Source organism: Dunckerocampus dactyliophorus, chromosome 15 (genome assembly GCF_027744805.1).
Source record: "Dunckerocampus dactyliophorus isolate RoL2022-P2 chromosome 15, RoL_Ddac_1.1, whole genome shotgun sequence".
Lineage (NCBI taxonomy): Eukaryota > Metazoa > Chordata > Actinopteri > Syngnathiformes > Syngnathidae > Dunckerocampus > Dunckerocampus dactyliophorus.
Genome location: NC_072833.1, coordinates 15,861,894 through 15,886,131, shown reverse-complemented (window position 1 = coordinate 15,886,131; position 24,238 = coordinate 15,861,894). Strand labels below are relative to the sequence as shown.

The following is a 24,238-nucleotide window of genomic DNA, read 5'->3' as shown; positions in this document are numbered from 1 at the left end:
AAATTGAGCTTGTTAACTTTCAAAAGAGCCCAAAGCCATGCCTCTACTCCAAATGGTCCCGAATTGTCCCGAATCAGGTTTTCCGACCTGATATAAGCTGCTGTCTGAACACTTAGGCCAAAAAACACTACACTTGGCAGACATGGTCCAAATTGTCACTTTTCTTCCTGCACTAAGAAATGGTGAACATCCCAAGTGGCATCAATATGACATCTCAGCAGTATTAAGAGCGTTAATGGCACTGCACCATTTCTTGTTTCAGAATGCAGAATGAGGCGTAATTTCATCTGCAGGGTGTGTTCTCCCCGGCGATTGCAGTCAGTGTGGCACTAGACTATCAATATAGCCATGAGGTAGATGCCGAGGACATTTCTCCCGCCTGTTTGACAGGAAGTTGACCTGCACGCACCTTCAACATTGTATTCAATCACAAAAAAGACAAGGGGAGTGTTTGAAGAAGGCTGCCCCAGGGATCGGATTCCAAAGAGCAGGAATATTTAGCTCTACTGACACTGCAAAAGAAAGAAAGCAGACATCCTCATCCTGAGAGGGTCGCGTGACATAAAGTCTGAAGTGTCATTGCACATACGCCTCACTTTGTTAACATTTAAATTCCAACCACTGTAAAAAAAAAGACAACTTTTCCCGTAGGCGTCATTGTGGCCATTTCGAAGCAATAAGGCATAACAGAAGTAGAAAAGCAGTGATATTGGCAGGAAAGGAAGAGCAAGAGATAAATACCGAAGAATGGGACTTGGATGAGTCATCAGAATAGAAGCAGGTCTGAGTAAACCTGCTTGGACATCTTTTGGACAACAGCATCGGTTTCTGTATTGGCTCAGCGTGGATGATGGAGACGTCAGCTGCTGACAAGGGCCCTTGTCCCTAATACAGTACGACACTGCCTACTAGTGGTGAAGGTAAAGAATTGCATGCTTACTCACAATACTTTCTGAGCCAGGGGTGTCCAAATGTTTTCCAGAGGGCCGTGTACAATTTGGTAAAAAGGCTGGAAAACATTTTTAAAGACAAATCTTTATGCATTTTAGCTTTTTTCCCTTTACACTGAGCCTTTTTGTTTTTTTTGGTTTTTTTTACCATTTTTGCACATTATTTGTACAATGTGCGGAGGGCCAATAAAACATGTACCTTGGCCCGAACTTTGGACACCCCTGCTTTAAGCCTTCCAGTCAATTTATTTTTTGTTGACCTTTTCTTTCACTTAAAAAGTTGTATTTCTTATTTCCTTTTCTGTTTCCTTTGTTTTGGTTCCAATACTCTTATTAATATGAATCAAAGTCATCTCCAGTGTTTGAATATAAACACTCTGTGTTTCAGTGTCTGGTTTCAGGAGGTCCACCCATTAGAGCGTGACAATGACACAACGTGGGTGTGTCGCAGTAAGAGTGGGAGGCCCCCTCCAGGTATCAGGAAGATCACAGAGGCTGGTGGATTCATTATAAAGTGAACGAGTGATCTGACTCACTGGCTGCTACACTCCAGGACAACATGCAGAGTGAGTTCTTACATGAAATTGATGTTAAATTCTTATTTTGACTGTTGGTAGTTTGCAGTCAAACATGGCTGAACACTTTTACTTGATAATCCAAAATTCGTCTGGGACTGAACACATATGGACTCTCACTAGTTAAATCACGTCAAGTAAACGTTTCTGAGGCCCTCTAGAATGAGACAGAACACAGATTTTAGTGACTAGTTTTCTTTAGATTGATTTGAGATTGAGTTTCTTTTTTAGAAACGGACTCCAGTGCTCTCAGGTGGAAACTCCTGACTTACTACATTCCTCAGATACTTAGTGTAGCGATGAAGTCCACTTCCTGTTTGCTTGCGCTGTGTTGACTCTTAAGTCAGTAGAAATATTTAGTAATGTGTTAAATGTTCTTTTGCTTGCTTGGAGCACTTGTCTCTGAGACCTTTTAAATAAATGTAACCCCCTGAGAGAGATTCCTTCTCCTTCATTCCATTCCAGGTGTAAGCTCTCCGGGAGGCCGCGTCCTCTCCGAGGACCAGTTCACCTGCTCCATCTGCCTGGAGGTGTTTGTGGAACCCGTGTCCACGCCGTGTGGCCACAGCTTCTGCAAGGCCTGTCTGCAGGGCTACTGGAACCACAGCAAGAAGTTCTTGTGTCCCATGTGCAAGAAGAGCTACACCAGGAAGCCCGAGATGAGCGTCAACAGGGTCCTGGCAGAGATCTCCTCGCAGTTTCAGGGAATGGTGGTGGCTGGGGGTGGGGCTGAGGGGTCTGGGTTCACTTCGCAAGGTTCCACGCTCAATTTGAGTGCCGACGCTGGTCGTGGGGGCTCGCCGGGTATTGACCCAGGAGAGTTTGCACGGGATGGCGAGGTTCCCTGTGACGCTTGCATTGGGAGAAAGTTGAGGGCGCACAAGTCCTGCATCAACTGTCCTGGGTCGTTCTGTGAAACACATTTGAGACATCACAGAAAGGTACCACCACAGCTTGTCTCTAATCACATCATCGGGTAAGACAGAAGTCGAGTAATGTGGGATTTCAATTTCCAGGTGAAGTCCCTGACTTCCCATCGCCTGATCGAGCCCACCTTCCACCTGGAGGACAAGATTTGCAGGAAGCACGAGCGACTGCTGGAGGTGTACTGCCGCACCGACCACGTCTGCATCTGCACCGCCTGCGTGGACACCGGGCACAAGTCGCACGACATTGTCTCTACGGACCACGAGTGGAAGAAGAAGATGGTGTGTGTGCTCACACATTTTTCCACATGACAGTCACATGACCTTTGGCCCCCCCTTCCGCAGAGCATCATGGGAAAGAAGAGGTCTGAGCTGAAGCACCTGATCAAGGAGAGAGCCAAGAAGCTGGAGGAACTGAAACACTCTATCAGGGTCATCAAGGTAGGTCCATGGGGCAGTGACACATTTTACATTTTAACTCATCCGTGTAGGCCGCACGGTGGGTGTGTGGAGTTTGCATGTTCTCCCCGTGCGTGCGTGGGTTTTCTTCGGGTACTCCGGTTTCCTCCCACATTCCAAAAACATGCATGTTAGGTTAACTGGCGACTCTAAACTGTCCATTGGTATGAATGTAAGTGTGAATGTAGGCTCCAGCATACCAGCAACCCTAGTGAGAATAAGCGGCATAAAAGATGGATGGATGGATGGTTGTTTTTCTAAATGTGCCCTGCGATTGGCTGGCGACCGCCCAAAGTCAGCTGGGATAATGCTCCAGCATGACCCCGCGACCTTAACGAGGATAAACGGCATAGAAAATGGATGGATGGAAATCATCCATGTATTCTAAAAGCTAAAATGTTACTGAGCAGAGCACACACCGCCACTGAGGCCCGATAACAACAGATAATCCACATGTGCTGTTCTGCTCCAACCGAGTAGGTGGCGGTAATACATTTTACAAAGTAAAAAGTGAAAATAAACTTTAGCAAATTAGCAGATATGATTATTTTCCATTTATTCTCGGTAGGCGGTTTGCCTTTTGGCAGCAGCAGTGTCATTCTCCTCTTGTGCAACACAACGAGGCGTTCAAGTGCGCTCGTTCAACCAGTGTGACGAGTCTGGAGAAAAAACATTCCATGCTTTTGTTTGCACACAGCCAAGGAGTGTCTTTGTTTTCAGGCTTATTTATTTAATTACTTCTTTAATTACCAAGGAGCCTTTTCTTTTAATTTGATGATGGCTTAATATAATAAACCTGGGTTGTTTTCACTGTGGACTGAACCCATTACACTGAATATTATGACCAAAAATCTTATCTTTTTTTAATGTCCAGATATTTAAAAACATGTGTCTCTGTCATATCTCATCAGATAAGCTTGACATTTTGTTGTCCTTAGGCTAAAGAGGATTCAAAGTGAAAGCAGTGTTTTGTGACGAGGAACCTGCTGGTCCACAGCAAACAGGAAGTGGTTGCACACAAAGGGCAGTGATTAGTCAAACTGCGAATTTACATGAAACAGCTCACAAAGCAAACTGAAGTAGCCACAGTCAGTGACAGCCTAAAGCAGGGGTCACCAACCCGTCAATCCTGAGCTACTAGTTGATCATTGGGACTTTGCCGGTCGATCGCAAGAATGTTCGAAAAAATTATTACATCAGCGCCCTCCCCTTCCAGAGACTGACCAACAGGCACGCACATTGACCACTGAAGCCTCAGCGACCTCCAGGCACACAACCAGCAATCTCCAGCCAGGAGCCCAGTCCCCATAACCCGGCACCAGTGCACGCACACCTGCTCTCCTCGCCCCGCAAAAACAAGCCTTTGGCGACAAGCGAAAGAGAAAGAGACAGTGACATTGAGCAGCGATGTGCCTGAACACATAACAGTAGTTATCGCACCTTAATATGGCTCAAAATCTGCCTTTGCTACCTCAAAATTAAGGCACAAATATAACTCCAAAGACATGCAACGCCCAAAAAAACCTTTGAGCTGTTTAAAAAAACCTGCAAAAACGGTAAAAATAGAGCAAAAGGCACAATGAGAAAAGGCTGAAATGTTGACGCCAACAACGAACAATAACACAAAGCTTTGTATTTAAAGACAAAGCTTTAAATACTGTATGTATCACTTTTTACTTTCTTTTATATAAATAATTTAATATACTGTATAACGTATATAGTTTTTTTGTAGGCATTTATAACATCCATCCATCTTCTATGCCGCTTATCCTCACTTGGGTCGCGGGTAAGCTGGAGCCTATCCCAGCTGACTTCGAGCAAGAGGCGGGGTACACCCTGAACCGTATACACACTTTAAATAATTGTAAACTAGTTGTTTATTATAATTTGTTAAATTTTCTAAATGTAATGCAGTCTCATATCATATCATATATCCAGGTTGGGGGGGCGGGTAGATCTTGTGCAGGTTCACGGCTGAGACCAGGGATCTTGGGCTGAAAAAGGTTGGTGACCACAGGCCTAGAGTGTTCTTCATGGTGGGTCTGTGTGCTGTGCATTGCAGACCAGCGCCCAGAAGGAGCTGGAGGAGAGCTGGCAGGTGTTCGCTGAACTTCAGCGTTTGGTGGAGCAGAGTCAGGCTGACTTGGTGGAACTCATCACTGCCAGGCAGCGCGAAGCCGAGCGTCATGCACAGGAGCTGGCACGAGGCCTGGAGAATGAGCTGAGTCAGCTGCGGAGGCGGAGCCACGAGCTAGATGCCCAAGTCCAGACCAAAGACAGGGTGGTTTTCTTGCAGGTAGTGGGAATGCCTCTTACGTTAATTATCCTTGCTCCTTTCTATGGTTGGTTGACCTTTCTCCTCCACTCCTGGCAGCACTTGGCCACCTTGCCCCCTCTGCCCGAGCCCACCGACTGGTCGGCAGTGAACATCAACACGGACCTCTACCTGGGGTCCATCCGCACCTCCGTCAGCGGCCTTGTTGACAAGTTTCAAGAGGAGCTCAAGAGGCTTTATGGCAAAGGTACAACAATCATGTTGTTTTTCAAAATAAAAGTTATCCTCCTCTTTGATGGCTGCGTGACTCCGACTCTTTGTTGTTGTCTCCCAGAACTTCGCAAGTTGCAGAACTATTCAAGTGAGTAACTTTTTTTAATTGTCTTGGATGATGCTTAAAAGAAAATAGCAAAGTTTGCAAGAGATGTTGATGATGGAGCCGGATGGCGCTAACAGTCCAGTTTCTCTGTTGCCAGTGGGCCATCTTCCATGTTTAAAAAGGTGTCTTTGGTGTGATGTCTCAGGTGAGGTCATCCTGGACCCTGCCACTGCCCAGAAGAACCTGGTGGTGTCTGAAGACGGCCGCCAGGTTAGGTACGAGGAGCGCAAGACCTCCCACTCCGAGGGCCCTAAACGTTTCAGCCCGGCCCTTTTTGTCCTAGGCCGGGAGGGTCTCAGCTCGGGCCGCCATTACTGGGAGGTGGATGTGGCACGCAAGACAGCCTGGACTCTTGGCTTGGCTAATGGCTCAGCCCGCCGCAAAGGCGAGATCAAGCTGAGTCCAGAGGGGGGGTACTGGTGCTTGTGGCTCAAAAACGGCGAGGTGAAGGCGCTGGCCTCATCTCGCTTGCCCCTCATGCTGCCATCTCAGCCCAGCAAAGTGGGAATCTTTCTGGATTATGAAGGCGGTCAGGTGTCCTTCTATGACCCCAAAGCTCGAGTGCACCTCTACACCTTCATTCACAGTTTTAACGAGAGTGTCTACCCCATCTTCAGCCCCTGCCTCAGCCAGGAGGGCAAGAACATCTCCCCTCTCGCCATAACAGCCGTCAAACACACCTGATTGTGACCACACAAACTCAACTCACGGATTTCACTTAAATGTCACTGAGGGACTGATCACAGACTCAGATATTTTTGACCTGCAGTGGTCCCAGGGTGGTTTCAAGGGTCATGTTGTTAGTTTTCCAGTATATGCAAGATTTGCTTTTGTTCCCCAAACATTTGAATAAAAACTACTTCATACTAAAAGAACTAGAGACAGTGGATGGTAAGATGTTGTGTTTTCTTTCCGAGGGTCTTACTGTGTGTAGGCCTATCTGGGGTAAAAGCAGGGAGGGGAGGGGGATATATTTTGGGTCGTAGGTGTGTGTTGGGTGGGGGGCGAATTGGTTGCAGTTGGTCTCATGTGTCAGTGCATGGCTGAGCCTGAAGGCAGCTGCTCTCTGGTGAGTCTTCTTCTTCTTTTCCGCTTTTATCAACAATGTGTTGTTGATGTGTGGGACTTGTAGCTAAGATGCAAACATTGTGACGACATTCTGCCTCGAGTGGCAAGTTTGTGCTGTTGGTCAAACTCTAGGAGAAGTAAAGCACATGACCGTGTTCATTCATTTATAATGTAAGTCTGCTTTTGCAATGATATGAAATGTTCAATAGAGGCGAAATGGAGGAGGAAATCAGGTGTACTGTGTTGCAAAAAAAAAAGGTCGCAGTTATGTACTTGTCCGCCAGGGGGTGTTAATTATATGTTGTATTTAAAAAGAAGAGTCACCATCTAACATTGACAACATTGCTGTCACAGCAGGTGGGAAAAGGCTGCTTTAGTTAAAATGACGCTGCCTCTTCGCCGTGTAGGAATGACCTCTGCCGGGAACCTCTCTGAAGAGCAGGTCCACTGCTCCATCTGCCTGGACGTCTTCACAAACCCTGTGTCCATCCCATGCGGACACAACTTCTGCCAGAGCTGCATCCTGGGATACTGGAAGAGCAGCCCACTGTACCAGTGTCCCATGTGCAAGAAGTCCTTCTACAAGAGGCCCGACATCAGCATCAACACCGTTCTCAGGGAGATTGCCGAGCAGTTCAAGGAGCTCCGGGTGAGGAGTGCGGAGGGCAAGCCCGATAAAAAGTGGATGATGGAAAAGCAGAGAGAGAAGGATGAAGAGAGGCTTTTGGAGGATGATTCTAAAGAGGACACCAGTAAAAGTAAGACAAAGGAGACAACTGAAGTGGTTAAATCCTTTCATGAGGAGCCCCCTAAGGCTTCAACTCCCACCTGGGAGGAGGTCCTCTGTGACGTTTGCCTGGGAGAGGGCCGTTCCAAAGCCATAAAATCCTGCCTGGTGTGTCTGACGTCCTACTGCGACGAGCACCTCAAGTCGCATGCTAGCAGATTCACCAAGCACAAGCTGATGCAGCCTGTGGCCAACATGGAGGACCGCATGTGTCCCAAGCACGAGCGCCTCCTGGAGCTCTTCTGCAAGAAGGATCAGACATGCGTGTGCGTCCTGTGCACAGAGACCGACCACCGAGCGCACTATACCGTCCCCGTGGAGCGGGAATGGATGGAGAAAAGGGTAAGTGGAGGAGAACCTGGCAAGGACATGGACGCATGAGTGACATCGTGGTGTTGTTGTAGGCCCAGCTGAAGAAGAGCCAAGTGGAGGTGCAGCAGATGATCCAGGACAGAGTAAAGAAGGTAGAGGAGATCAAACACTCTGTGGAGCTCAACAAAGTGAGAACCCGGCACGTTGACGCGTTCTCCTTAAAGCCTGGAGATCCTGACTTGGTTTCTAATTGTAGGCAAGCAGTCAGAGAGAGATTGACGACAGCATGCAGGTTTTCTCCGAGTTGATCCGCTCCATCCAGAGAACTCAGGCCGACCTAGTCTTAGCCATTGAAGAGAAGCAGAGGCACACTGAAAGCCGGGCCAGGAACCTGGTCACAGAACTGGAGCAGGAGATCGAGGAGCTTAGGCGGCGGAACAGTGACCTGGAGAACATGGATAGAACGGACCACATTCACTTCTTGAAGGTGGTAGATGAAACTGCCAAACCACCTTCATCCAGACTTCACTTTCATGAAATGTGTCCTCTTCCACAGAACTTTCCAGCTCTGAGCACTGCGCCTTCCGTCCGGGACTGGTCTGACACAAGCGTTCCCACTGACATTTGTGTTGGCTTGATCAGGACAGCCGTGTGCAAACTAGAGGCCACTTTAAAGGAGATGGTGGACAAACTGGCAGACAGAGGTGTGACGTCCTCCAACATATCTTTTATGTTTCTGTGATTTCAAAATAAAAGCCTTTTCTTGTCATCTTTTCCCCACAGAGATCCAGAAGGTTCTGAAGTACTCAGGTAGGCTTGATTTCATTGCCAACTGCTTTTGGGTTCATGTTTTATTATTATTTTATTATTATTTTCTGTCAATGACACTCTTTGCAGCGGACGTCACTTTGGACCCAGACACCGCCAACCCGTGGCTGCAGCTCTCACAGGACAGACGCCAGGTGCGCCACCTGGGGGCATGGCAGGATCTCCCAGACCACCCCAACCGCTTTGACACTGTGGTCATCGTCCTGGGAAGAGAGGGCTTCACCTCGGGCAGACACTACTGGGAGGTCCAGGTGGGCGACAAGGATGACTGGTACCTCGGCGTGGCCAAGTCGTCCGTCAACCGGAAGGGCAGGATCTCCGTAAGCACCGCCCATGGCTATTGGGCCCTGGCTATGAAGAAGGGCCATGGGTACCGCGTGTCCACCACCCCACCATTGCAGCTCGTACTCAGCACCAAACCCAAGATGGTGGGCGTGTATGTGGACTACGAAGAGGGACAAATATCCTTCTACGATGTCAGGGCTCGGACGCACATTCATACACTGAGCGACACGTTGAGTGAGAAGATTCTGCCTTTTTTCTACTTGTATTGCTGCGACAAAGCCTCTGATACCGTCGTCATTTGTCCCATTGCTGACAAAAGCCTGATCAAACCGAGTTAATCAACAAATGTAATCGACGACGTATTGTTAGATCCTTGTACCACATCACCTTACATCAGTGGTTCTCACTTATTTTCTGTCATGCCCCACTGCCACGTTGTGCTACCGATAACTCATGAAAAGACGTCTTTCTGTTGCTAAAAGTCACACTAAACACGTTTTAGAGATCTTCCACTTCCCACTACCCCCCCATTTTGAAATCCCATTAAGAAACTTATAATATCTATTTATTTATCTGTACTGAACTCAAAACTGAAATCAAACTGAAAATGGAGAGCAGTGAAGCATAAAAGTGTATTAAAGAGTCACTAATTGTTTTCCTTTACTGTGATAACTGGAAGATAGCTTCACATTAAAGGGTGTCACCCAGCACCAAGTGTCGTACAGTCTTCATGACAGCTGTTTTTTAAAGGTATCAGATGGATTTCATATTCTTCTGCTGTTTGCAGCGGTTTAGAGGGTACTCGCATTCTAACGAGCCGCATGCATTACATCCCGGCCTCTTGTCGAAACAAGAGCAGGGTTTGGTAAAGCGTATGATTTAACCCACCTGTTCAACAGAAACGTAGCAACCATCATCCATTTTTAAATCCGTATATCTGTTTATACAGTATATATATATTTTAAATCCTTTTAAATACGTTCTCGAAGATCTCTTTTGTGACGTGCACACGCAAGAGAAGAGGTGCACTGCTGTTTGCATTTATTGGTGTGGTTTAAAATGTGTCGCAGCTTTGACATACCGTAGACACAAAAGTCAAATACAGTATTTTTAAAAGTTGTAAAAAGTGTTGTTTTTTTATTTCAAATTGTGTTACTTTGTGCACCTGTGCCTCCACACACACGCACACACACACACACACTGGCCACAACCACAAGCAGAAACACCCACTTGATGAATCACATTCTCAACATTCTCATCTTAGGGCTCTCCCAGTTTTTTTTATTATTGTTACCTTTGAGACAATTACAAGGAAGCATTTGATTTTTCTCTTTTCAGGTAAAAAAAAAGAAAAAAAAGTTCAAGGCCTGCGTGAAGAAAAAAGAAGGTGAGGAAGGTGCATGAACTGTGGTCATGTGACACGAGGTACAAAAACGTCAGTTAGCTTGTCAAGCAAACAAGCGGGGGTTTTAATTCAGTGATAAGACAACACCGCTTGAACCGCTTCAGCGGTTTCTCCCTTTTGACTGATATTGACGGCTCCATCTGGTGTTGACAAGAACAGGAACTGACATAAGGTGTCTGAAAAATTGGTACAAGTCTCAGATGTACTGAACTGGAAAATGGCAGCGATGTTTTTATTCGTCGTCGTCGTCTTCGTCATCATCATCATCGTCGTCGTCATCATCATCGTCGTCATCATCATCGTCATCATCGTCGTCATCATCGTCATCATCATCGTCATCATCGTCGTCATCATCGTCGTCGTCGTCGTCGTCATCGTCGTCGTCATCATCGTCATCGTCCTCGTCGTCGTCATCAGGGTCGATCTTTCCCGAAAGAACGTCCTCAATCCACTGCTCCAGCTCGTCCGCCGTGGGCATTTCATCCTCGTCGTCCATTTCCATCCACACACTGTCCGCCTGCCGTGAAGCAACAGCAAGGAGTGAGCGAGCATCTGTATCTGTCACGCTATGCATGGAAACGCAAAAAGAGACTTACGTCTTCCACGTCCACCACACCGATCTGAGGGGAGGAGAGGTCGATGCGAAAGGTCCTCTCCCAGTAAGGAACCAGCTGAGGAGAAGAACACACGAGTCATGGCACAAATGGTGGACAGCGTAAACCGAGACATGAGAGAAAGCGTTCGGTACCAGGGGGAAGTTGTCAGGATCGATCCAGATGATGCTCAGATTGGGGTTGTCAGTGTTCTCTCGTGCCACCTCCTTCAGGAGCTCCAGGAACTCAAAACCATCTAAAAAGACAAGTGAAGTCTGTAGGTGACAACTTCACATTTCAGAGGACATGACGGATGCATGTACCTGGGTCGTCCTCCTCGGCGAAGGCCACTATGTGCTCTCCATCGATGTCATCCTCCTTGGTGGTGAGAGAGGCAGCTTGTTGGAAAAGAACTTTGTGTTTGGACATCCTTTGGAGAGGTGCTTACCCAGATCTCGTACATGCTGTGAGGCTCCAGCTTCCTCAGAGTGGGCCTAAAACATTGGAAGGCATGATGACTAACGTTGTCCAAAGGTGACACCGCGTCGTAAAGTTTGAATGTTCACCTGTCGTGCTGCTCGATGTACTCCACCAGCTCGGCCTCGGTGTAGGGCTTCCCTGGAATAGTGACAGATTCATCCATGAAGGGCTCATAGAAGTCGACTTCGTTCATCTTCAGCTTGAGTTTCTTGGCAATCTAAAGCAAGATAAAGAGTCGTGTGTCACTTAACTCTTGATACCTCAAGCAGACGTGCATCACGAACAACACTAAGTACCGCGGCCACAGAAAATGGGTCCTTGAACAAACCTTGGGGTCAAAGGTGGCAAAGAATTTGACAAAGGGGTGGAACTCCTCAGCAGCGTCATCATACTCGATGAAATCTGCCAAGGAAAACACATGAGGTTAAGAAATTACACTCAAGCGTTTCTTTGAGTGTTCAACCTACGAGGGGATTTCTCGCTCTTGAAGTAGCCCACCAGCTTGATGACCTCATCCATGTTATAGAAGCCCTTCAACTCCCGCTCGTTGTCGATGATCTCCACAGGGTCTTCGATCACCTGAGGAGTGGGACAACAATCAGGAAATCTGGCATTTTGGCGCATCATCTCAACTTTGAAGCAATCTTACGTCATAGAGGAACTCCACCAGAGTGTCCGCCGCCAGCTCGCCGTCATACTCAATGATTTCGTTGTCTGCAAAAATGTAGAGGCTCTCGACCTCGTCCAGGCCTGGTGGGAGAAGAGGCAGTTGCAGTACCCTGGATCAACACTTGAGGGCAGCATGAACTCTTTGAATTTTGAATTCTGATGATTGGCTAACTTATTGCATCATTTTCATTTTATTTGCTAACTCAGTCTTTGAGAGAGAAGCCTACCAAGCTTCTTTGCCACTGCAAGGTCCTCCTTTTCGTCCACCAAGCCAAATCCAATGTCTGCATCATCCAGATCGTCCAGAACCTGGGCTGCAAGCTGCACAAACACACAAAGGGTTGTATTTAGATTTACATGATATTTTTCTTAGTCCTAGCTTCTAGTCTGACACCGCAGTGGGGCCCGCATCACATCTTGTACGCCTGAAGGCTTTAAAAGCAAAAGCTTTGGACTGCTGCCTTGCACTTTCTAAATCGGAGCGAAACCAGAGCCAACAATTGACAGCCGACTCCCCTCCACCCCACTGCCTCCCTACCTCCCGTTCGTGAGGAGCGAGGACAGCAGGACGGCCACGAGAACAAGAGGGGGGCCGAACTTGAGCCCTGCATGTGGAGGCGCTGAGACAGGTGCGCACCAGTGGACAGCGTGCAAACGTGGATTCAAAAGACGATGCAAAGTGTATATGCACAGAGAACTCCTGTGAAGTTAAGCATTGGGATGTTTTTTCCATTGCTCATGGTGACCACGTCCATTACCATTAACTCCATCATGAATGTGACCTTTGCATGGATGACAAGTAACAATGGCAGGTGCTTTACTTGACAAATGGCAGCTGGTTGTGCTTCTAAGAGGTCCATTAGAATGAACTTGAAGCTACTGTGGCTTCAAATCATCTCACTGTGATCTACTAAAAGCTTCCATAGATGAACAACACTTGCAGATTGAAGAACAGACCTTGAGATTAGATTAATGAGGTGCATACTTTAACTTTAGAGTTGTTATTGATGATCCCTCCCACCACAGCACGGCCATATTAGTAACAGGGGTATTTAAAGGAGAGGTGAGGGTGCATCCCCCAGCTATTTAAGGCCTTGAAGAAGGCGTATGGAGGAGCAGAAAAGCCATCTTAGATGCGTTACATATAGAAGCGGGTGGGGCAGGAAGCACCTGATGCGCAAGACGCTCACATCTATCATGTCCAAACAATAAATGACATGTCCTGCCCCTCTTATGTCTCCATCGGAGCAAGGGTTATCACTTCCCCGTCGGGTGACACATGATGAGTGGTACGCCGTAGCGCCAGCGTGGCATAAAAAACGGACCTTGTGAAATTTGTACTTACCTCAAATGTGTACTTATTTTGTAGATGCAATATATGCAGATCTATGTAGACATATGTCTTTATTTGTAGACTGTAGTTATTTTCTTTCAGGTATTCACACTGTCATGATCTCTTGAAGGCAAAGGCAAAAAAAGCTTTCTCTCTTTGAATGCGGCAAGATTGTTGAGCTGCATAAGCAAGACCCCTCACAGTGCACCATTGCTGCTGAGGTTGGACACAGTAAGACAGTCATTTGAAACTTCTTAAAAGAGCCTGGGGGTTATGGAACAAAAAGGTCAAGCGGTAGACCCCCAAAAAAATGTCACCGACCCTGAGCCGGATGATCTGATTGGCTGTCCGTCTAAACACGGGCTGGTCTTTTGCCCAAATGAAGGTTGTTACTGGTGATGAGTGCAGTCCAATAACCATCAGAGGGCAACGGCAAGAGAAGAGTTTTAAGAACAAAAAATGTCTTCAAAGGTCTTGTCTCCTTCAAAGACAAAAAACTGCCTGTTTGGAATTTGCATGAGAGACACTGGGACATTGAAAGGTGGAAGAAAGTTCTATTCTCTGATGGGAAAAAATGTAACCTTGACAGTCCTGATGGCTTCCAGCGTTACTGGCATGACAAGGAGATCCCACCTGAGATGTTTTCCACACAGCATCGTGTGTGGCCATCATGATCTGGGGTGCTTTTTCCTTCAAGGGAACAATGGAGCTTCAGGTTGTGCAGGGGCGTCAAACGGGAGGTGGCTATGTGGAGATGTTGCAGGGGGCATCTTTCATCACTGGAGGCTCTCGCCTGTGTGATAATGACTGGGTCTTTCAACAGGACAACACTGTAGTTCACAATGCTCGCCTGACAATGAACGTCTTCCAGATAAATAACTTTACTCTGTTGGACCATCCTGCGTATTCCCCTGATTTAAATCCAACTGAGAACATTTAAATGTTTAAATGTTTAAACTTTTGATCAGCTGAGGAACAGCCTATTTCAGTTTAATGCTTGTTTGCAATAAATTATTTATTTAAAAAAATTGGCCTCACTGCCATTTCTTCTTTTTGCATTTTGAAGCTTTGCTTAAAACCTCTATAAGATCCAACAGTGCAAAATGCAAACTCTTGCAGTTTTTTCAACTGGTCTTGACATTTTGATCAGGAGTGTATGTACACATATTTTGCTAATTGTTTATGTAAAGCTTTTGTGAATCTGTACATATCTGTAGCCTTATATAGTGTACATATTTGTCTATGTTTGTAGCCCAACATGCATATTTACTTATTTTGTTAATGTACCCACATATTTGTGATCCAGTGTACATACATTGTCAATTAATGTAAGTATTCGTAGTTGTCATGCCATTTTTGAGTTGATCCAGGTGCTTTCCTCATCACACACACACGCACACGCACACACACATGCTGCAGCCAGGTAGTAAATTTGTAATAGCTGCCTGTGTATACACACAAGCAGCTATTACTATTTATTATAATAATTATAATATACACACATGGGTTTGAGGGATGAGGGGGTGTTCTGCACCTGAATCAGACAAACTCCAAGAGGCCCTAATTCTCCACAACAAAGTCACATGGAGGAGATGATGCAACAACCGTCTGTGAACGACTCAGCAAGCCACATTAGTGCATCACCTGACCAGCCTGGCTGCACACAGAAAAAACATGACGTCACCTCTGGCCAGGTTTAGCTGAATTGGGGGTTGCCATGGTTACAGCTCCCCAGCATATATAGCACAAACTTAAACACCATCATCAGGTGCTAGAACCTTCTGGAGTTAAATAATGTGTCTGTGTTGGGGGGGGGTTAAGTGTTACAGGAGGCTAAGTATAGATGCAGGACCATTACATCATTTAGGAGATACCATCAAGCAAGCACTGTCTCAGATAGGTGCTGATGACGTTACACGGTGGGGGCGTGGCTTACAAATATTACACCTGTCTCATCAGCTTCAGCTTGTTAGCACACATTACTAATTTTTCTCTGTGTTCTCATTTTTCGAGAGGATGTTTGGACTAAAAAAAGCAGGGAGTGCTTTCTTTTCTCTCCATATAGATCCGTATTCACTAGTCACTGTTGTTTCATCATCAGAATTAAGCACATCCAGAAAAAAAAACAGAATTGCTAACGTGAAATCTTTTGTTGCCTGCATGTGGTTTGGTTACCATAGCAACAGGCTGTGACTGTTCTCCCCGGGCGCCAAAGGGAGATGAAAAAGCAGAGGTATAAATCAAGCCATGTTGTGTTTGACCTCAAGTATTCAGTTGAATGAATACAGCACTGGGTTAGCATTAGCCTAGCAGCCCTTTGAGCTAAATGTTGACGAGATGAGTTGTGGCCACGGCCAAATGGCGTACGGATGACTGACAGTTCAGTGGGTGACATAGCAACAGCAACATGTGTCAGTGCAATTCGAGCCAAGCAAAGCTTGCTGATTGATAATGGCCCTCTAAAGGTCAAAGGTGAAAGTTGTGAGGCGTCTTGGATATGTTTGCACACTTCGTGCCTGTGTTAGGATTTTTGTTTGAGACTGAATTTTGGAATGACTCGTCCTGCAGTAAGTCAACCGCCGATGCTGCACCAACACTGAGTCCTCCATCCAAACCTGCAGGAATCCTTAACTGGATTCAGACCCCCTCCTCTCACTGACCCACCTCCAGCGCCAGCTCTTCAATCTGGAACTGCTTCATGGCATTGCGGTCTCCGTCCACGTGCTTGTGGTAGTAGATGACCATCACGTCATATTTCTTCATGACGGACTTGTAGTTCTTGGAGCTGAGGGCATGAACGCGGTCCTTGCCGTCATACTCTGGGATCTCCAGACCCTTCTCCCAGGACAGGGCCGCCAAGGAGAGGAGGACCCCCAATATTGTCCAGCCCCACTTCATGGCTATCGTCCACCTCCTCTCTGAACCTCTCGACTATGACTGTGAGGCAGTCAGGGGGTGGAGGGGTAATGGTCCCAAAAAAGCGAAGTCTGCTTCCTGTCCCCGTGGTGGAGAGAAGAGCAGGTTTGACAGCCAGAGGCTTCTTTTAAAAACCAGCTCCACGTGGATTTGCTGACGCCACTGGCCTTTACCAACAAGGCGGGACCCTCCTCCAAGAGAAAGACAAGCTAGAGGGGTTGCCAAAAATGTCACAATTAGAAGGGTATCGATGGGCGGGGTTTAGGTTACGCAGCCACCTGTTGGAAGTGCCGAGGGGCAGCGTACTGTCTTATAGCAAAGGAAAGAAGAGCCGCCGACGTGCCATTCCCATATTAAGTTTGGCCCAGGAGCCGGGAGTCCCGCTAAAAATAAAAAGCCTCAGCGGGACAACAGTGTGGACAAGATGGCGTCCTCTGAAAGAGCACATACTTGACACCCAGCGTGGTGTCTGCCTTCGTTACAGCTTCTGTATATTTGGTCACGACTAAAGTTTGGATTTGTAACAAATTGTGTATCATTCTTGCATTATTCTTCAGACTTTTTGCCATTGTAACACAACTGTCTTTAATCCGGCACAAATTTTTAATTTGTGTAGTTGGGGGACCGAGGGTTCAAATCTCTGTCTGGGCATCTCTGTGTGGTCTCCACATGCGTGTGTGGGTGTCCTCCGGCTTCCTGCACTTCCCAAAAACATGAATGTCAGGTTAATTGGAGACTGTAAATTGTCCATAAATGTGAATGTGAGTGTGAATGATTGTTTGTGTCCTGTGATTGGCTGGTGACCAGTCCAGGGTGTATCCCGCCTCTCTCCTGAAGTCAGCTGGTATAGGCTCCAGCTCACCGGTGACCCTAATGAGGACAAGTGGTATAGAAGGTGGATGGCTGGATAACTTCCTTATTTTATGCTGTACAATAATAAATGGAGTGATCACTTTTGTGTCCCTGACCCATCTCATTTTATTATTTGTAGTTAAACCATTTTTAATACAATAGAACGTCATCTTTCCACTGCTGGAATAAATCCATTATTCTAAAAAATTAAGGATGTTTTGTAATGGTCACAAACGTTTATAAAAAATATTTTTTTAATTTTGTCTAAATTTACACATTTCTTAGATGAGGTAATAAAAAACATAAAATATGTAATAATCTAATTTTATTATTATTATTTTAATAAGGCAACCTGAACAGTGTAGTTGCATCTATTCAATGCCCTGAGAATATCTAATAATGTCAATGTTTTTCTTTTTTATATAATAATGTATTCTTTCCACTGGAAGGTATTAAATGTTTATTATTTATTTATAATGTAGAACAATCAAGTTTAGTTAAATAACACCTCAGCCCAATGACGCACCACGGAGGTAAACAGCGCCCTCCTATGGCGATTGTACAGACTAACCTCCATCGCGCCTCTTGCCAGCAACTTTTGCCATTGTGATTTGAGGGGTGGCCCAGGTCATTAGTCTTGGGTGTTTTTGCCATGGCGACGGCACTCCAAACTACCGTTACAATGAGGTTGATGGTAGCCATCCTTAGATGCTTCGTCTCGTCTTCGTCTGAATCAGGGTGCTAATGAGGCCTAAAAGGGACAGGGGGGTTGGGGTGTAAATTGTTGGCCTCATCATCCGAAAAAGTTCTTCATGAAGCAGTGAAACCATGTTTTTTTTGTATGTGAACATGCAGGCTGCAGCATGAGTCAAAACACAAGCTGCTACCTCCTACTCCTCCTCTTTTTGGCGGCCCACACTTTTGATTACCTTCTTCCCATCCTCTCCTGAGAGTCCCCTCATCATCACTCGCACAACACTGCCGACTTGCTGCCTCGGAATGTCAACACGGTGCAAGCAATTGTATCTGCTTGCTCACTTAATGAACATTTGGCGGCGTCTGGAAATGAATTTGCGAGCGCCGACCTGTTAGCCAGGCACGATGTCAACATGACAGCTGGCGGATGAGAGGTTGCCTAGTAACCGCAAAGCTGACAGACTGACTGATGAAGATTCAGCCCGCAAACAGTTGGTGCACGTAGGACGATAAATGTGTGCATGTGTGTGTGTGTGTGTGAGTGTGTGAGCGATCTAAATCTGTGAAGAAGAGAGCGAGGCGGGGTCAGACGGTTTAATTTGTTTGCAATCAAGAATGGAAGCATACGGAGCTTCCATAGTAAGATATAAGAGGTTTTCAACAAATAGTCATAGCCCACGACAACAACAATGGCAGACTAGCTAGAGCTACAGCTACACCTGTTAGCTTAGTGTATGTGTACACTTTTAACACTTGTTTTGTAGTTCACTTAAGCAGGGGTCCCCAACCAAAAAAGAGTGATTGTCTATTAATTTATTCTTTTTTTCTTTTTTGCTTCTGAAAGGTTCAGCCTTAAAATAATAATAACAGACACTTGCATTTTTAAAAATAGGTTTGTAAATACCTGCATCAAATCAGGTGTTTATTTTAATTTGAAAAATAATATAAAAAGAAATGTATTTTACTTTGATGTGAAGTCAAAGTTGGACGCTAGGGGTGTCAAGAGATCGACACGTGACAAGATTTTCTCATTCAAAAAAATCTTGCGATAATGAATAAATAAATTAATCCCAAATGAAAATGAACTGGATCATTTTGCCGGCCTCCATATATTCCCATGTGCATGATATAGCATTAGCAATAACAGAATTGCCACAGAATCAGCCTTGTTGAATGCATCTATTAACATGCAATCAGGTTTAAGAACAAACAAAGAGGGTGTGAATTACATTTCTGTGCTTTGACTAAATCCAGAATGCTACCAAAAGTATTTGCTCACCTGCCTTGACTCACAGATGAATTTAAATTCAATGCCATTCCTAACCCATAGGGTTCAATATGATGTCGGTCCACCTTTTGCAGCTATTACAGCTTCAACTCTTCTGGGAAGGCTGTCCACAAGGTTGAGGAGTGTGTTTATAGGAATTTCTTACCATTTTTCCAAAAGCGCATTGGTGAGGTAACACACTGATGTTGGTCGAGAAGGCCTGGCTCTCAGTCTCCGCTCTAATTCATCCCAAAAGGTGTTCTATCGGGTTCAGGTCAGGACTCTGTGCAGGCCAGTCATGTTCATCCACATGACATGTCATCCATGTCTTTATGGACCCTGCTTTGTGCACTGGTGCACAGTCATGTTAGAAGAGGAAGGGGCCCGCTCCAAACTGTTCCCACAAAGTTGGGAGCATGGAATTGTCCAAAATGTTTTGGTATCCTGAAGCATTCCAAGTTCCTTTCACTGGAACTAAGGGGCCAAGCCCAACTCCTGGAAAACAACTCCACACCATAATTCCTCCTCCACCCAATTTCACACTTGCAGTCCGAAATGTCCCGTTCTCCTGGCAACCTCCAAACCCAGACTCGTCCATCAGATCGCCAGATGGAAAAGTGTGATTCATCACTCCAGAGAATGCGTCTCCACTGTTCTATAGTCCAGTGGCGGCGTGCTTTACTCCACTGCATCCGGCGCTTTGCATTGCACTTGGTGATGTGTGGCTTGGATGCAGCTGCTCGGCCTCCTCCCATTCCATGAAGCTCTCTGCGTACTGTACTTGGGCTAATCTGAAGGCCACATGAAGTTTGGAGCTCTGTAGCAATTGACTGTGCAGAAAGTCGGCAACCTCTTTGCAAGATGCACCTCAGCATCCGCTGACCCCTCTCCGTCAGTTTACATGGCCTACCACTTCCTGGCTGAGTTGCTGTTGTTCCCAAACTCTTCCATTTATATTAAAGCTGACAGTTGACTGTGGAATATTTAGGAGCGAGGACATTTCAGACTGGATTTGTTGCACAGGTGGCATCCTATGACTCTTCCACGCTGGAATTCAGTGAGCTCCTGAGAGCGGCCCATTCTTTCACAAATGTTAGTCAAAACAGTCTGCATGCTTGATTTATACAACTGCGGCCAGGACAAGTGGTTAGGGCACTTGATTCTGATCATTTGGATGGGTGAGCAAATACTTTTGGTAATATAGTTGTATGTCAGTACTCTTTTTCTGTGACTAAGTCTTGTCATATTGGTCTTATTTTATTTAAAATATAACACTTATTTCAATTCAAAATGCATTCATTGAATTTGCCAAATTCAATAGTTGCTGTTTTTGTTGTTACATTGTTAAAATGCATTTTAACATGCACTGCTGATAAACAAGCTCAGTTATGACAAGATGCTAACTTTGGATCTCTCTTTATTGGTGCACAGTCATTTTTATTGACTACATAGTGCTCCCTGGCCTGGGTAACCTTTGCTACTGGTCCAGATTTTCCTTGGTCTGGTTTCGCCCGTAACACACGTGTGTCTGTTTTCCTAATCCGTCGCCTCCAAACAGGAAGGACGAGAGTTCACCCTGTGCATTGTCTTCTGAACAAAAATGGTGAGCGTTCACAAACAGTGTAGTTTAATACATAGCAAAAGAAATGCTGCAGTTTAATAGTTGAAAATCCAACATTTCAAGATATGCTCCAACGTTTTACAGACAGTACAAATTGCCTGTGAGAAAATACATGTCCACAACTTTACAGAATGAAGGATGACATATTAAAGGAAATATTGCATTATTATGCTATATTATTATTATTGTTATTATTATATATTATAACATTAGCGGTTTATTTGTTCTCAAAAAATGCTGACAATAATATCATTAAGAGTCAATTTTGTGGGACATTTTTTTTTCTAAAACACACCTGCATTTTTTCGTGACTTGGTTAAATAAAAGTTTGTCTCGTCATATTTTATCATTGTACTAAAAAAATGAATGTTAATATCCTGTCTCGTTATAGTCGACGCAGTCTCGTGCATCGTCTTGTCTCGTGAGTTGGGTGTCTCTTGACAACCTCATTGGGAGCACACAATCACGCCGCTAATCGCTTCCATGCCAGTGAGCCAAACCAAATCATTTGGGGTGTGTTTGTTGTGTGCAGGAAGTAAAAGTATAATAGTAAAAATATCAGCCACACACATCAAACCATGCTATTATCATTTCGGAGGATCTGAGACGTAACAGTGCCAACTACTGAGTCCGCATGCACACTGCACATGCATGTGTTTCACTGATCAAATGTGGAATATTCACAGGTTTTGATGGAAACACTTCACCAGTTTCTCTTGGTCAGTTTGAGTCTTTGTAAGGTCCATTTTTAGCCCTAAAGTGTGGTAAAAGTAAGAGTCCAGTCATCTAGTGTCACAACAAATGGTTCATTGAGTAGACTTAATGAAGGGACGTGATGTCAGCATCTAACCCCTCACTTCCTGCCTCATCTCTTCATCCCCAACTCACTTCCGCACCAGCTGGCTGCTTTGGTGGTAGCACTTCCTCTTTGGAAGTCTCTCTTCTCCCTTGCGAGCGAGTCTTGTGATCGGATAGACAAGGACCTCATGACAGCCTGCAAGCGAATGTGCTTGAAATTCTTAAATGTGAGCATGTAAAAACATTTGGTGTTTCTTTCTCCAGTGTTGGAAAAAAAAAGGGGGATCCCTTCCTCGGGGTCGCAGACACTGCAACAAAAGACTCATTCATCATCTTGATGATCATGAGTTTGCTACCAGCAACCAGTTCACAATTCAGATTTTTGAAGGTCACGAGATGCACAACAGCCTCCTTCCAAAGTGAAATAAAATGTTTAACACCCAACATGAAGGAAGAAATCTGTGCCTCAAAGGTGCACGTATTTGAAATAAGTGCCACAATAGTGTATCTGAAGTGCGTTGTCCAAAATCTAGCTTTGATGCTGGAATTTAGACAGTTTCAAAGTGCTTTGAGTAAGCCCTACTGGGAAAACACCATTTTGTTTGTCTGTCGCTTTAATGCTAATGAGTTGTGTTTGCCCACGCCTGTCTCAGACAGTGTGTGTATCTCCAGGTACTGTCGCACTACTGTGCACTTTATCCACTTTTTACATATACACTGTAACTCTGCACTTGTCCAACACAATAGATGCACTACATACAGCAACATAACATTAAGGAGTAGGGACAGGAGGACATGAAAGTTAGCAACACTGGTATAGCTAGCAATTGAACTACAGTGCTAACAATACAGTCACGTTTTAAAAGCAACATCATGTTAGCTTAGCCTGTTTGCTGAAGAAAAACAAAATGATCAAACTTACAATTCCCACGTCTGTAGCTGACTGACAAATATTGCTTCAGGATTTATTTTAAGATGCCTGCTTTTGTACATCATGGTGGGCGTATACACGGGGCAGGCTCATACAGTGTAGCTAGGGGCAGGTCAGAGGTGGTGTCATGTCCATGAGGAATATGGTTTTTTCTTCATGACGTCATGAAAAGCCGCTACTTCAAATGCGACCGAGGGCCTCTTCTCTCAAAACTGGAGCAAGCAAGTTAGGGAGATGATTTTTCTATGTTTGGTGCTCATAAACTCATAACCGTACTACTAGAACATCATGAGGAAGTCACTTATGCGTAATAGGGGACCTTCAAATATTTCATAAAGCAGTCTAAGGCCCTTCCACACGAATACTGATTGTTTTTTAGACACATATTTTTCTACGCGTTTTGGCCTCTTATCCGTAAGCAAACAGAGGTTTTGTCCTTAAAAACTGACATTTTGGAAAATTATGGCCACAGTGAAGATTTTGGAGAACTCCGACTTCATCGTATGCGTGTGGACGGCAAAGACAGAGCTTTAGGCTTGTTGCCGACAGATGAGGTCAGAATTATATTCCACACTAGATAAGTATAATTGAATGTGCGCTATGGCAAACATAACATTTCTGCTTTTAAGCACACTGAAATGCCTTTTCGTGTGTATAAGAGTAAACGCACGCCTACTTTCGTTTTACATTGACGTACAAAGGCACCATTATGTTTTGCTCTCTAAAACGACTACGACACTCCCACCAACGATGGCGATTTGGGACAAGACCCGATCAGCTCCCTAGCTGGAGTACAACTTTCAGAAGCATGTCGTTTTTTTGGAAGATTTTGATTTTGATTGATTTGATCGTTTGACTGCGCTGCTCCGCACGCACATTGAAAGCTTCCCTGATGTACAGTATACCTGTCTTGACCTCCATAACTACTGCGGTGGAGGCAATTAAACAAGGACAATTTGCCAGACACACAGAATTATTTCAGCACTGATAATGTCACACACGGTGGAGTTCTTTGACCGACTGAATGAACTACACTTCACTGCTTGGTAGTGATAATCAACATCTGCTATATTTTAATAAAGAACATGTTTCATCCATTTTCAGTTTTATATTTGATACATTTTGCTTAAATTTTGAAAAGTAACGCTTCTTCGCTAGTAGTCCACGTGTCTTCTCCTGTGAATCGCCATGTTTGTTATGGCGCGTCTACGGAAATGACATTATCTCCACTTGGCATGAGCATGAGAGCCTGTGATTGCGTATTCATGTGGACAGAAATACCTGTAGTTTTAAAAGGTCACCGTGTGGATGGAGATTTTTTTGACACCGGGAGGGGCAAATGTCCATTTTTGAAAATATTCGTGTTTGTATATTCGTGTTTCGGACATGGCCTAAGAGAAGTCAGCTGATCATACACAAAATTCTGAATGAAACTCTGCCGCTTGGCCTCATATTGTAACAGTAAACTTCTGGGGAAAGAAGAAGAAGCTTCTCTGGTTGGGACCGGTTGGAGTATTTTGGATGTGTTTGTGATGGAGAGAATACAGAGCAGTAGAAGGGATTTGCAGACTGGAAAGCGCTGGTGACATCAGCTCTGAAAAATGTGTGTGTGTGTGTGTGTGTGTGTGTGTGTATGTGTGCATCTGTGTGTGTCAGTGACCAAAAACCTTGGAATCAGAGGAATAGGAAAGCTGAAGAGTTCTCACTCTGTGTTTAAGCAGGAACAACAAGCATGTTCAGATTTCCGTGTCGTGTGTTCTTCATGATCTTTATTATAGAACACACAAACATGGCTTGTGTAGAATTGTCCTTAACTTGAAGCACTGTCTTTTT

At 45.1% G+C, this 24,238-nt stretch overlaps 3 protein-coding genes across 4 annotated transcripts; 2 read left to right on the top strand and 1 right to left on the bottom strand.

The window, feature by feature from the left end:
- The first annotated feature begins 1,207 nt into the window (after window positions 1-1,207).
- btr12 (bloodthirsty-related gene family, member 12) lies at window positions 1,208-6,503 on the top strand. Its single transcript, XM_054753308.1, has 8 exons — window positions 1,208-1,516; window positions 1,991-2,466; window positions 2,542-2,733; window positions 2,797-2,892; window positions 4,973-5,206; window positions 5,285-5,432; window positions 5,520-5,546; window positions 5,710-6,503. The coding sequence occupies exons 1-8, from the start codon at window positions 1,510-1,512 to the stop codon at window positions 6,246-6,248; spliced, it is 1,719 nt and encodes a 572-aa protein (XP_054609283.1). The 5' UTR covers window positions 1,208-1,509; the 3' UTR covers window positions 6,249-6,503.
- Window positions 6,504-6,588: 85 nt separating this feature from the next.
- On the top strand, window positions 6,589-9,932 carry si:dkey-46i9.6 (nuclear factor 7, ovary). 2 transcript variants are annotated; one of them, XM_054753306.1, is made up of 6 exons: window positions 6,589-7,761; window positions 7,824-7,883; window positions 7,988-8,218; window positions 8,288-8,435; window positions 8,515-8,541; window positions 8,629-9,932. In XM_054753306.1, the coding sequence occupies exons 1-6, from the start codon at window positions 7,015-7,017 to the stop codon at window positions 9,180-9,182; spliced, it is 1,767 nt and encodes a 588-aa protein (XP_054609281.1). In that variant the 5' UTR covers window positions 6,589-7,014; the 3' UTR covers window positions 9,183-9,932. The 2 variants fall into 2 exon arrangements, with proteins under 2 accessions (XP_054609281.1, XP_054609280.1); XM_054753305.1 differs by having other exon boundaries at window positions 7,824-7,919.
- A 106-nt stretch (window positions 9,933-10,038) lies between these two features.
- casq1b (calsequestrin 1b) lies at window positions 10,039-16,415 on the bottom strand. Its single transcript, XM_054753309.1, has 11 exons — window positions 15,989-16,415; window positions 12,219-12,312; window positions 11,972-12,072; window positions 11,790-11,901; window positions 11,651-11,724; window positions 11,409-11,539; window positions 11,291-11,336; window positions 11,166-11,220; window positions 10,998-11,098; window positions 10,846-10,920; window positions 10,039-10,766 (listed from the first exon to the last, which is right to left on the bottom strand). Exons 1-11 carry the CDS (start codon window positions 16,220-16,222, stop codon window positions 10,482-10,484), a joined length of 1,308 nt encoding a protein of 435 aa, XP_054609284.1. The 5' UTR covers window positions 16,223-16,415; the 3' UTR covers window positions 10,039-10,481.
- Window positions 16,416-24,238: the final 7,823 nt, after the last annotated feature.

Coding starts and splice junctions, on each gene's coding strand:
- btr12 (XM_054753308.1), top strand. Junction 5,433..5,519: donor CAAGAGGCTTTATGGCAAAG/GTACAACAATCA, acceptor GTTGTCTCCCAG/AACTTCGCAAGTTGCAGAAC. Junction 5,547..5,709: donor CAAGTTGCAGAACTATTCAA/GTGAGTAACTTT, acceptor GTGATGTCTCAG/GTGAGGTCATCCTGGACCCT.
- si:dkey-46i9.6 (XM_054753305.1), top strand. CDS start 7,015: ATGACGCTGCCTCTTCGCCGTGTAGGAATGACCTCTGCCGGGAACCTC. Junction 7,762..7,823: donor GGGAATGGATGGAGAAAAGG/GTAAGTGGAGGA, acceptor GTGTTGTTGTAG/GCCCAGCTGAAGAAGAGCCA. Junction 8,436..8,514: donor GGACAAACTGGCAGACAGAG/GTGTGACGTCCT, acceptor TTTTCCCCACAG/AGATCCAGAAGGTTCTGAAG.
- casq1b (XM_054753309.1), bottom strand. CDS start 16,222: ATGAAGTGGGGCTGGACAATATTGGGGGTCCTCCTCTCCTTGGCGGCC. Junction 10,921..10,997: donor ATCCTGACAACTTCCCCCTG/GTACCGAACGCT, acceptor TCTTCTCCTCAG/CTGGTTCCTTACTGGGAGAG. Junction 10,767..10,845: donor GTGTGGTGGACGTGGAAGAC/GTAAGTCTCTTT, acceptor GCTTCACGGCAG/GCGGACAGTGTGTGGATGGA.